The 13,249-nt window shown below is 49.3% G+C and overlaps 1 protein-coding gene across 1 annotated transcript in view; it reads left to right on the top strand.

Moving 5' to 3' along the window:
- Slc6a3 (solute carrier family 6 member 3) overlaps nt 1-13,249 on the top strand; it is a 36,489-nt gene that overhangs the window by 21,222 nt on the left and 2,018 nt on the right. The window contains exons 6-13 of the mRNA XM_059276626.1: nt 716-819; nt 2,155-2,279; nt 4,511-4,623; nt 5,678-5,806; nt 6,379-6,478; nt 8,161-8,261; nt 9,570-9,737; nt 10,790-10,861. Coding sequence (XP_059132609.1) covers nt 716-819; nt 2,155-2,279; nt 4,511-4,623; nt 5,678-5,806; nt 6,379-6,478; nt 8,161-8,261; nt 9,570-9,737; nt 10,790-10,861 — 912 coding nt within the window. The remainder of the gene's footprint in view (nt 1-715; nt 820-2,154; nt 2,280-4,510; nt 4,624-5,677; nt 5,807-6,378; nt 6,479-8,160; nt 8,262-9,569; nt 9,738-10,789; nt 10,862-13,249) is intronic.

The raw sequence follows: 13,249 nt of genomic DNA, 5'->3' as shown, positions 1-13,249 counted from the left end.
CTGTTCCATGAGCTCAGGACAGCCACTTCAGACATCCTCAGCTTGTCCACTGCAGATTCCAGTGACAGATTCTGATATTCTTGTCTCAGTGCCAAGGCCCCTGAGTTACCCTGGGCTACATGATGCTCAGAAACAACTCCTGGTACTGTCCAGCTCCCAAATAATTCAGGTGGTAGATTCCTGGGAGAGGACTTCTGAGCTCTTTCTTAGCTCTTCCACCAAGGCTGCACAGTGGCTATTCAGCCCAGCTCCTTAGGTCTTAGCATGACCCTAACCCGCGCAGGTTACATCTGACTTCATCATTTTGGTACAACCATCAGCTCTTGTACCTTTCTTTTCACGAATAGAAAAATGGACCTGCTATTGCTGGGCATCTGTGTCTGGCCTCGGGTGGCCTGGGGCTCTGTGCATGTGCCCCCTGAAACCACAAGTTGATACACAAACACACAACCTCCCTTTCTCCATGCCCTTTCAGGCCAGGGATGTAGGAAGGCTCGTTTCCTGAGACAGCAGATACCTACCACCGCCAAGCATGTAAATCCCATTTGCTGAGAACTTTTGGTGCCTCAGCTGGAGGTGAACATGGAGTGTCACTGGGAAGCCTGTGCTATCATTTGGGAGACTGCCTGGTGACAGCTCCTTCTCTTCCCTCTGGTAGAAATCCCACAATTCTCTCTAATCGTGTCTCATGCTCTCCCGTCTCTGGCTGTGACAGGTGTGGATTGATGCTGCCACCCAGGTGTGCTTCTCCCTGGGCATCGGTTTTGGGGTGCTGATTGCCTTCTCCAGTTACAACAAGTTCACCAACAACTGCTATAGGTAAGCCTCGAGCTACTGTTGCTGGGAGATGGTCTGCAAAACCTAGTCAGTGTCACTGATCCCAGGGTCTGCCTCTTGGAAATGAAGCATTCCTGGAAGAAAATCACAAAGTCTCTGAGCCACACAGATTTCCTCTCTTTAGTTTTATTTTTGTTTTTCAGAGACAGGTCTTTAAGCTATAGCCTAAGTTGTCCTGAAATTTACTATGTGGCCCATGCTGGCCTTGTCATGGCCCTTCCTCCCACATTAGCCTTTCAAACACTGAGATTAAAGGTGTGGATCATCATGCTTGGATTCACATACCATCTTCCAACAAAATCTTGCGTCTTGCTTTAAAGAAGATATTGAGACATGCGGTGACGTGTGTCACCTTCAGGGAAGAGCCAGATCCCCAGGACAAGGTGGCAGGCCAGCCCCTACTCTATAGACACACCTTCATCTCTCTCTCCCTTTTGCTATTCTCCATCCTCGCTCTCCCACCCCCTAGCCCCCCATGGATTTCCTCTCCTCTGCTCAGGGTCCAGTTTTACCTAAAACCTTCACCTAGGGCACTTGACTCTAACCCTCATAGCCTAAACTGAGGGATCCTGGGCCTGGGAGGATGTCCCTGGTGCTGAGAAGCTTAGCCTGAGTCACCTGCAACTACATGCTGGAACCCCACCAGAAAGTTCTACACCTAAAATGCAGCATTTTCTCCTAAAGACAGAATCAGTCGATCCTGAGATCTGCCCTCTTTGAGCTTAGTGGGCACTAAAAATACAGAATAAACACAGAAAAATGGTTCCAAGTCACCAAAGGAGGTTGCATGGAGTGGAGGGCGGGTGTGGACCACAGTCCTGAGGCAGGTCCTACCTGGAGCCCAGGTGTGTGCCTAGGTGGGCACTCCACAGTGAAATGGGTGGGTCCTCTAGTGTAGACTGGCCACAGTGGGGGACCCTGACTTTCCCAGTGGTGTCCAGGCTTGCCTCCATCCCTGATTGTCAGGGCTTAGAGTAGATTCACCTGAGCAGCCACTTTAGCACGCCCATGTGTGCGGGAAAACTTTCTCCCCCCCCCACCCCGAAACCTATGCATGCCCAGGTTCCAGGACTCTTGGTGAGGTGGCCCAGTACTGTGATGGCTGTGTGTTATCTTTTCCACTGTCCTGAGCCCTGACAGAACCCAGGAGTACCAGACAGGTTCTCCCAGTTGTAGGTCCTTTGATAGTGCTCCTCTCAGAAGCTGTCCTCTGAGCCCGCCCATCCCCTTCCCTAGATGCTGAAAATGGGTAATAACGCCTGGCTTCCCAGAGCCGCAGCTTAACTGGTACCAGGACAATCTGTCTTGTTCCTACAGGGATGCAATCATCACCACATCTATTAACTCCCTGACAAGCTTCTCCTCTGGCTTCGTCGTCTTCTCCTTCCTGGGGTACATGGCACAGAAGCACAATGTGCCCATCGGGGATGTGGCCACAGACGGTGAGCGCCCACCCACCACATCTCACTCTCCCTCTGGTGTGAGGCCAGAGGGACATGGCCCAGACCCAAAGGATGTTGAGTATAAGAACTGCTGAGTCAAATGAGAGCCACCATGGCCAGCCTGTGGTTGTGTGGCTTATCAGCCCCAGCCCAAGCCCCTGGGCAGGGTTCTTCCTGCCCTGCTTCCTCCATACTGTCTGTGCTGGGCTCACATGAAACCAAGTGGTTCAGCCAACACCTCAGTCCCTCAGCCTGTTCCCTGTAGATAGTGTGTGGAGGTCTGAGTGGACATCATCAGACACTGTCATTTGGGTCCCCTAGGAGTTCATGCCGTGATGGAGTATGTAAAGCTCAGGGGAGGGGAAGACTGAGCTTTTCTAGTCACGTAGTGTCAGGACAGTAAGGCACTAGGCTTCAACTTGGCTTGCCAAAATGAAGCAGCTTGTTTCTGACATGAGCTTTCAATGTTTCCTAGCAAGTGTCCAGACATCATGGCAGGCTTGGATGAGATTTGGGTCTGTTCCGAAAAGTCCTTGAGTCTTTGGCGAATGACCTCCCCTTCCTTCTCATTTGCCTGACGTTTGGACACTGTTTTGGATACCGAATATCTCTCCACACCCAGAAGTTGTGACTAAGAGTAGGAAAGGAGGGGAGGACTTAGTGTGGCCAGGTGACGTGGTGTTTTCATCCATTTTTCTGTAACAAAATGTCCGAAGCTGGCTTTACAAAGGTTAATTTAGTTCACAGAGGTCTAAGAGCACACAACCGTTAGTATGTCTTCGGTGAGGGCCTCCAGATGGAAGAGAGAGAAAGGAAGAAGCCCAATGCAGATGGGCTAAATACATAGCCTTGCTTTGTAAGTGCCCACTCTCTGCAATTACTTATACTCATCAGCCTTCCATCACTGTGATAAAATACATAAGAAAGTCAGTTTGAAAAAAGAGAAGGCTTGTTTGGGCTCAGTTTCAGAGATCTCAGCCCAGGATCCCTTAGTCATCACTTTGGGCATGTGGCAAGACAGAACTTCATGGTGGGGTCAGCACGGTAAGAAAAGCTGCTGAGCTCCTGATGGCTAAGAAACCAAGGAGAGGAGGGTTTGGGGACACTGCACATGACCTACTTCCCCCAGCTAGGTCCCCCTGCTAGAGCCCATTCAGTATGAATTCATCCACCAATGGTGTTGATTTCCCCAAGATCCAACCACCTTCAACACACCAGCAACTGTGGACTAGGTCTTCAACACATGAGTCATCAGAAAGTTCTACATCCAAAATGTAACATCAATCCAGCCCCAAGAGACCCATTCTGAGAGACCTAACTCAAATCCTATAGATAAACAACCTCTTTGTGAGGGTGGTGCCCCCTTAACCCAGTACCTCTTAAAGGCCCTGCTACCTCATTATCAATCTATCTTCAATCAAATTTCAACATGGAGAACTGGGAAAATGGCTCAGTCAATTAAGTGCTTGTCACGAGAGCATGAGGGCCTAAGTTCAGTCTCCAGACTTTACAGTGTGTGTGTGTCTGTGTCTGTGTGTGTGTGTCAGTGTGTGAGTGTGTGAGTGTGTGAGTGTGTGTGTGTCTGTGTGTGTCTGTGTGTCAGTGTGTGAGTGTGTGAGTGTGTGTGTCTGTGTGTGTCTGTGTGTCAGTGTGTGAGTGTGTGAGTGTGTGTGTGAGAGTGTGTGTGTGTCTGTCTGTGTGTGTCTGTGTGTTTGTCAGTGTGTGAGTGTGTGTGTGTGAGTGTGTCAGTGTGTGTGTGTGTAAGTGTTAGTGCATGTGTGGGCAGGCATGATCTGTGCAGGAAAGCTAACTGGAAAGACATCTGGGACTGTCTGAGGCAGAAGTATTTGCCAATCCTTTTCTCTGATCCATGTTTTTATTTTGCTCCTCCCATTCCTATGGGTTGGGGACAATGGTGCAACTGGCTGAGCAGATCTCTCAGATGACTGTCTACCACGTGCTCTTGGGGCACTCCAGCCAGTGTCTGCTACATTCTCAGGAAGTAGGACTCCTGAGGAGAAACAGAGGAAAGCAGTGAGGGAAAGTCCCAAGCGATCGAGGACTGCCCACATTGGCTGGCTAAGTGGCCTTTCAGGGTGGTGGGGTAGCAGCAAGCAAACTGTGACAAGTAGGGAATCGGGAGGCCAACTGTGGCCGTGGTGAGCTCCTGGTGTGACAAGTGGGGAAGCCAGGAGCAAGCTTGTGGCAGTGATGAGGGTTTCTGCCTGTAGGACCTGGGCTGATCTTCATCATCTACCCTGAGGCAATTGCCACACTCCCACTGTCCTCGGCCTGGGCTGCTGTCTTCTTCCTCATGTTGCTCACTCTGGGCATCGACAGTGCTGTGAGTAATGCATACCCCAAGGCTCCAAAGCTGTGCCTCATTTGTTGGCCTGTTCCTGGAGATAATGCCATATGGGGCAAGGTTCCTCAAACCTCATGTGCTTAGCACAGAGCCTGCATGTCAGGTTCAAACATCCCCATGATCACCGGAGACCTTCTCTGGACCTGAGTGGTAGTGGTTGAATTGTAACTTACTCTTTTCTTCCCAAATCCAGTATCGGGGTCTGAACACACACACAGCAGAGCCCCAGTAGTAAAAAGGTTAGCTCATAAAGACAGAGTGACTGGCCACCCCTGCACAGCAAGGCATTTCCTGACTCTGGACCCCCTTATGATGGACAGAGGCTGGCTGTAGCCCAGGCTGAGCTTTGGAAACTCTTTGCAGCCCCCTGGTGTACAACCTTAAAGGGCTGGGGCCAATGAGCACTCTTAGACCCCTTCAGCCCCATCAACTGCTCAAGACCATTTAATGAGTCCTAATACCAGATAATTGTCTGGTAGCAGCTTTGGGCTGCCCCATGCCATTTACCCACCCTGACCGAGCTCAGCAATTGTATGCTTCCTGGAAAGGCTGAACCAGGAACCCCTCTTCCCAAGAGCATGGATCTCATACCACAGCCCCACCTCCATTATACACCCAGCAGGTAGCCCATGAGTTTCTTATCTCATATCCAAGATGGCACATCTCATGTGCACTGCTTGCAGACCCCAGGCCCTACCTGGCCAGCCCCATTGCAGTTCAACTTGGGGACATATCCAATGCCCAGCCTTGAGGGAGGGAGAGTGTCCTTTAGTCATGTATTTACCCTATCACTCTCATAAGACTTTCAGCCACTTGGCACTTAGTAGGCCCAGTGACTTCAAGGTGACTGTGGCTGCCATCCATAGAATCTTTCTGAGGCCTGTGTCAGCCGGGGAGCCTCATCAAGGGCTCTTCTTGTCTTACCCCAAGTCTGCTGTACATTCCCTTCACAACCACCCTGAGCATATACTCACTAAATGAAAAATCAAGCCCTGGGAGGGTAGTGCCAACCACCATTCTCTGTGTCCTGCAGATGGGGGGCATGGAGTCTGTGATCACTGGGCTTGTTGACGAGTTCCAGCTACTACATCGGCACCGAGAGCTCTTCACTCTTGGCATTGTCCTGGCCACCTTCCTGCTGTCTCTCTTCTGCGTCACCAACGTATGTAGTTGCCTGCTCCTGTCATGTCCGCCCTGGTGCCTGGCAGCACAGCTGGTGGCCATGGGAACAGACACCACACTGCATCATGTCTAGGAAGCTTCATCCTCTCCCTCAAGTAAACCTACTTACCAGTAGTCACAGGCAGGGCAAACGCGGGTCTGGAAGCTGGTTCCAGAGAGAGTTCAGCACTTAACAACATCCAGAACACACCTTCCACTGAAGCTGCCTTCCTGGGGGTGGAGAGGGGCTGGAAAGTGGCGGAGGCCTGTCTGTGGTGTCTTGGCCACTTCTACCAAGGTGACACCACCAAGCTTGGAATTTGAGTGTCTCTGTTGCTTATTATCTGGAGCCTGGGAAAGGAAATCAAGGGGAAAGTGGTTTCTATTTTATTTATTTCGGATGTTTCTCTAAGAAGCTATGTGTGAATCCATGACTCAAATCAAACTTTATGGCGGTGAATAGGATATATCTCCAGAGTGAACCCACAGGATGGGTTCCCTTTTATGGAAATTTTTTTGATAGATAGCTGCTACAGCTGTCCCCAAGTTCATCAGGAGCTCCTTCTCTTCCAGGGTGGCATCTATGTCTTCACACTGTTGGACCATTTTGCAGCTGGCACATCTATCCTCTTTGGTGTGCTCATTGAAGCGATTGGGGTGGCCTGGTTCTATGGTAAGTCTTGGTCATATCAGCACTGTGACACCAGTGTGTCAGCTGGGCTAATGTCTTCTGGCTTGCTTTCTGTCAAACCACTTTGAAAAGAGGCATTTGGACTCCACTGGACTCTAGAAGTTTAAGACACGGCTCTCGTGGCATCACAGGATGTGTGGCCAGGGCCTGTCTACTGGATCAAGAAGGACAGCCAAGTGCTACCTTGGAAGCCATGTCATGGTTAGAGATGTTCAGAGAGGGTGTGTTGTGTGGGAGAGTAAGGTTTATTGAATGCTGGACCCCTTACAACAAACTGGCAAAAGGTAAACTGGAAGGTACCCCATCCAGCTAGCCAGGACCCTACCAACAAGCACAGAATAGCTTCAGGTCCATCTGGGCAGAGTGTGGTCTCCCTGTCATTGCAGGTACCTTGGTCATATAATTCAGTTGGTCTGTGAGAGGGATGTCAAACCATGGCCACTTCCCACAGGTGCATCTCACATGTACCTACTGGACAGGAACCTGGACCAGCCGAGTTGCTTGAGCATAAGTCAGAACCATAGGTCCTCCTGTGAGAATAGCCCATCAGCCATGTATGTGCTAAGTGTCCCTTGGGGTCTCAAGCTGCTCACAGGCCTCCTAAGAGCTGCAGGATCCTGGGGGCCTCAAGTGTTTGGCTGTGGTCCACCCTTTCCCTCCCACCCCCAGTCTTTTTGCCACAGTGGGGTTCTAGTGGTGTCCTGGAACATGAATGGAGCTCTAAGCAGGAGACCTTGATCGGAGCTCCAGTCAGAGACTCTTTCTGATGAGACCATGAGGTCTGCTGAGTTTTTCAAAGCTGGGCACCCTACTGCAGTCCCATGAGCCAGAGACCAGGCCAGAAGTGGTGAAGAGAGTTACTGTTGAGATCTCCTTACCAATTCCTGAATAAGAAAAGCTGAATAATATTGCTGAAGGATGTTTCTAAAGTGTACGGCTGAGAGAAATACCATTTATTAAATGTCTAGAGATAGCTTTAAATTAAAAATCATTACACACATACACGCGTGCGCGCACACACACACACACACAGATACACACACACACACACACACACACACACACACACACACACACACACACACACTGGAATACTCAGCCTTTAAAAAGGAAGAGATTCTGGCACATGCTCCAACATGGATGAACCCCAGGGACACATGCTAACTGAGGCAAGCAAGTCCCCAAAGGACATATACTGTGGTGCCACCTACATATGATCCCTCAAGGGACCAAGTCCCTAGAAACAGAGTGGAATGCTAAGTGTTGGGGTGGGATTTGGAGTTGAATGGACAGAATCTCAGTTGGGGAAGATTAGAAAACTCTGAAGATGGAAAGTAATGATGGTAGCCACTGAGTTGATCCTCAAAATAGTAAGTTTCGTGTTGGATGTGTTTTGCCACAGTGTTTGACAGGTGGGAAATTGCTGTTGCAGAAGGAGGTAGGGAGGATGTGGGACCTGGAGAAGGAGCTCTAGCAGGGTAGGGACGGAGTATTGCTGGGCCCTCAACTCACCACAGGCCTCTTGGAAGCATCATCAGAGTCAATTAGTGTAGGCTGAGTATAATCAGGGGTATGGGGTCTGAGGAGTGAGGACCCTAGTGTCAAGAAGAACCTATGTATGCCCAGTTTCATGACCAGTCCCATGGCTATCTCTTCCTCCTTAGGTGTCCAGCAATTCAGCGATGACATCAAGCAGATGACAGGGCAGAGACCCAACCTGTACTGGCGGCTATGCTGGAAACTGGTCAGCCCCTGCTTCCTCCTGGTGAGAACCATGAGCCTAGACACTTCCTGCCTCTGCCCTTGAATCCATTCCAATGCCTTGAGATCACTGAGAAAGATGTCAGAGAGCTCACCTGGCTTCATGCAGCAATTAGCAGTGACGTAGATCCAACTGATATATGTAGCTACACAAGCCAGCTCACAGCCCTCTGCAGCCTGAGGGAAACTCTTGCACCCACTCAGTTGGTCATAGGTAGGATACAGCCAGTATCAATGGCCAGGGGGACCTGCCTGGGAACCCCCACAGCACTGGCTTCTTGTCTCTGACTGAAACAGTTGATCCTTTTTTAACTATCCTATCTCCTAGTTGACAAGGCCCCTCCCCAACATGAAAGAGCTGACCTCGATCTTAGGAGACACGATGAAGTATTTGAGCTCCATTCTATATTGCTTCATGGTATTAGATAAAACCTATAAATTATGCTAAGCAGTTCATCCCACCAACTTCATGGAAGCATAATTTATGTAATTTTAAGCCCAATTTAAAACCCATTTCATATAAAGTTACGATCTTAGCAGAAAATAAAATGTTACCTCGTGTTCCTCTAAGTCACTGTGTTATCTATCTCCTGGCCACAGCATGCAGTACACACTGAAGGCATGTTATTATGTGACCTCTGCAGCAGATCATACTCCCCAACAAACTGACCAGATCAAAATCAACTTACATGTAGGGGTGTAGCTTTGTCAGACACAGTGCTTTCTAAGAAATGTGTCATCTGTTGGAACAAAAACCAAGTATGAGATATGTTTGTCCAAATGCATTTTCCAAGATGGACAGTAAACTTTGCTGACCCTGAGAAATACACAAGTGAGAATTGGCTCCTAAAAATGCATCCTAATGCACATGACTGGACTTCCTATGTTTGGGAAGGGCTATTGTGCCCAGGTACAAAGACCATGTGTAATTATGCAGTTCATGCCAATCATGTATAGGTACAAAGTACAGGTGTAGTATGAAGCACATGTTTAAGTACACTGTACATGTGCAAGCACAGGGTATAAATACATAGTGCATGTATTGGGTGCAGTCTAGGCACAAGCAGTCAGGTAGGCACACATGTAAGCACACATATGTAGGAATGAAGCACATGTGTAGTTACACAGCATGTGTGTAGGTATGCCATTGGTGCCTCAGGAAGATGTTGTATTGCTTGGGCCAGGCCCAGGTAGCCTAGCGGGGATGGCACTTGTGGCCTGTGTGGCTAGGAAACCTGTGGATCACTTGCTGATTTTGTGCTCTATCCTCACACCTGCCTGTGTGCCTGACCTCTGTGCCCATTTATTTCAGTATGTGGTCGTGGTCAGCATTGTGACCTTCAGACCCCCACACTATGGAGACTACATCTTCCCAGACTGGGCCAATGCACTGGGCTGGATCATTGCCACATCCTCAATGGCCATGGTGCCCATTTATGCAACCTATAAGTTCTGCAGCCTGCCAGGGTCCTTCCGAGAGGTGGGTGTTTTCAAGAGGGCTCCTCACCCTAATAGTTCAGGTGTCCCCATCCCTGGACCATCTCAGCCAGCAGGAGGCTGGAGGTGGGGCCATGATGGCAATAATGGGCTGTTGTAACAGGAAAGAGGAGTATGTATGTGTATGCCATATTTATGTTTGTGTGTGCTGGTGTGCCTACAATTGTGACCGTGTGTGTGTGTGTGTGTGTGTGTGTGTGTGTGTGTGCATGCACATCACATCTATGACTGACTATACATACTTATTTGTCTTGTGTGCACATGTGTGCCAGTGTGTATATATGATTTGCCTCTGTGCACCCATGTGTCTATGTGATACCAGTCTATGCCTACATGTCCTGTTTGACCCGCCCTGGCTACTATTCCTGGAGGAATAACTTATATGATGGAATTGTGTGTGGACTAATAGTTCCCAGAGACCATTCACACTTGAGTTCCAGGGCCTCCTTAAAGCGGTTTCCCTGGATTGAGCAGCAAAGCCCTTTGTACTTGTAGGGCCCAAGGACTCCACCATGGAGCCCCAGTGTCCCTTGGTGTTGGACACTGCAGCAGGTCCCTCATCTCACAGGTTGGCACTCAGAGGTCCCTCTGTCAGTCTGGCCATACTGGGTCTAGAACAGAAGCAGAGTGTGTGGTCAGAGGACAGCCCTTCTGCCAAACTTAGAAGGAATAGGGCTGCCACAGTGTCCAGCTGAGAATCAAAGACAATCCTGGGACCTGAAGTCTATTCTGGGGGCCCAGGTGACATCTAGGCTCTAAGAACGGATGAGTAGAAGGAAGCAATACTTCCTGTAAGGGGTAAGTAACAGACCCTGAGGGACCTGCGTGAATCCACTGAGGGATCGAGATCTCAGCTAGCACTGCACTCACTGTGTTTCAGAGCGTCGTTGGTTTGCTCTCATTCAGAGTTAAGGACCTGAGGTGTGGCCCCTGAGCCTGACTCCTTTTGTGGGAGTCCTCATTGTTATAGTGGGTGCTGGCTGGTCTGTGCCAACCTGGGCCCCATGCCATACCAACAACCCCATTCTCTCTTAGAAACTGGCCTATGCCATCACACCTGAGAAAGACCGCCAGCTAGTGGACAGAGGGGAGGTGCGCCAGTTCACGGTGAGTCTGACACCCTGTTCAACCCTCGGAGGGGATTCAGAGAGACTTGAATAGTATCCTCTAACTGCTCTAACACCCATAGGACCCACAGCTGCTCTAGCAGCCCCAGAAGACCGGGAAGCTGTGTACAGAAACGCACTTGCCACACCAGCAGATCTTTGATGCTATCTAGGGCCACCCAGAAGCCTGAGGTGGTGGACAGGGCAGTAGAAGTTGTTCATGGAGATGAGCAGCCAGGGTGACATTGGCAGGGATGCCTGCATGAGGGGAAGAGCCCTGCAGGGACAAATGTGAGGGTCCCTGGGATCTATGCCCTCCATTCTTGGAGAGATGACAAGAAAAGGACCATGAGACAGAGGGCCTGAAGTAACTCAGGAAGCAGGGCCAGAAGGGCTGGGGTTCACAAGGAAAGGCTCATGAAAGCCTGGAGTTAGTCAGATGTCCATCAGGGTACCTGAGGGCAGGGAGGCCAAACTGAGTGAGAATAGTCAGGCCTGGTCAGGCGTCCATGGGAAAGCAGGCAGGCCGGGGAGGCACCAACGAAAGAGTAGGATCCTCAGACCCCTGGGTTCACTTCTGCCCTCTCTGAGGCCAGGTGAGTTCTTGTGTCCCACAGGTGGGTGACATGTGCCGTGAGCTGCATGTGCAGAGGCTGTCCCTCGCACAATGCTCTGACGGTGAATGTAGCTGCACCTGGTATCTTTGGCTTTTGTAAAACCATCCCTTTCGCTTCCTCCGTGGCCCAAAGACTTGGGTGTCTTTTTCAACACTAACATAAGCCTCAAGTTTCACCCTGATGATCCGACAAGGTCGACTGAGCCACTCACATACAGGGGAGCTTCATCTTGATACCTTTAGTTGTTTGTCCTGTTTTGTTTTTATTTCCTCCTTGTTGCCTTCTTGGTTGAGCTTTTTGCTTTTTCTTACTCCACTCATCTGTTTCCACTTGCTTGGAACCTGCATGTTTTAATTCTTTAAATAGTTGTCTTTGAGGGTGGCACATAGTTCCCTCAAAGTCCAAAGTTAATATCTCAACTCACCTTTTAAATATCAATTACGACGACTTAACCCTGCTACTGGTTACCAGATCATTGTCTTAGGTTCCATGCCCATCCTTTTAGCCCACGAGTTAGACATTGCTGCTGTGGGTTTACTGTGTTACTGCTTTGTGCGAACCATGACCTGGGGTTGACGATGTGACTTCACCACATTTTCAGTGTGCATTTTTCCTTCCTGGATCATTTTCTGGGTTCTTAAAAACAGATCCTTGAGACATCTCCTTAATGAGCTCTCACAACCTACTCCCCACCTTCAGGTGTCTATGATCCTTTCACTTTGCTCACAGCCCCCCGGTCCTAAGGGCCCTTCACAGCTGTGCTTTAAAACCCCCCTTTACTCTTCTATTTTGTCCCTGGACTCTAGAGTACGTGCCTGGGCCCTTTGGGACACCTATCCACACTTGGATGCTTTCACATTTGGATTTCAGGGGCGCAGTTGCACAGTGGCTCTGGTCACTGGTCTATACATTATCTGCTCACTCCCTGAATTTTCCTCTGTACCCTTTGGATGCTTTCTGATGTATCTCCCTGCCCATGCTTCTGTGCCTACTGAATCACTGGGAACTTCCTCTGCCTTTATTGATCCATCCACTCGTTTTAAAATTAGTTGGTGTTTTTCTGGAATGTGTAATCTTCTGTGAGCCTGTGCAGAAGGCTTACCCTCTTGCCTGTTACAGTTTCTTCTTTGAGGTTTGTTTGGGGTCCTTTTGTATCTTCCATGTCTCCTCTTAACTTTTTGAACAAACACAGTGAGATCATCTGAGATTTGAACTTTTCTGTCAGTTGGGGTCAGTGTCAGGCTTTGCTCACTAGAGCTTTTTTAAGTTTTGCTTTTTGTTTCTGGTAAAGTTTAATCAGAGCCAAGGCATGTGCCTTTTTCTCATTGCATCCTGGATATTTTTTTAACATCTGTGTGTGCATGCTGGGGTGGGAGTCAGTGCATGCATGTGTAGGTGTGCATGTCTGTAGAGGCTGGAAAAACACCCTAGGATATTCTGGTGTCGTCCTCAGGACCATGCCTGACATTTCTACAGATTCCTGGGGTGAACACAGGCCCTCGTGCCAGCAAAGCAAGCACTTACCAACTGAGCCCTCTCCCAGACCCCTATATATTGGATATTTTGTTTTGGTTTGGTTTTTATTTTAGACAGGGTTTCACTATGTAACTCTGGCTGGTCTGTAACTTGTTATACAGACCAGGCTGGTCTTGAACTCACAGAGATACACCTGCTTCAGCTCTCTGAGTGCTGGTATTAGAGGAATATGTCACCACACCTAACTGAATATTTTCAATACCTTTAAATATCCTTGGAGCTCCTTGGATCTTTGG

The sequence above is a fragment of the Peromyscus eremicus genome, chromosome 11 (genome assembly GCF_949786415.1).
Source record: "Peromyscus eremicus chromosome 11, PerEre_H2_v1, whole genome shotgun sequence".
NCBI classification, from domain to species: domain Eukaryota; kingdom Metazoa; phylum Chordata; class Mammalia; order Rodentia; family Cricetidae; genus Peromyscus; species Peromyscus eremicus.
Note: the sequence above shows the minus strand (reverse complement) of the source record. Positions and strands in the feature narration are given on the sequence as shown.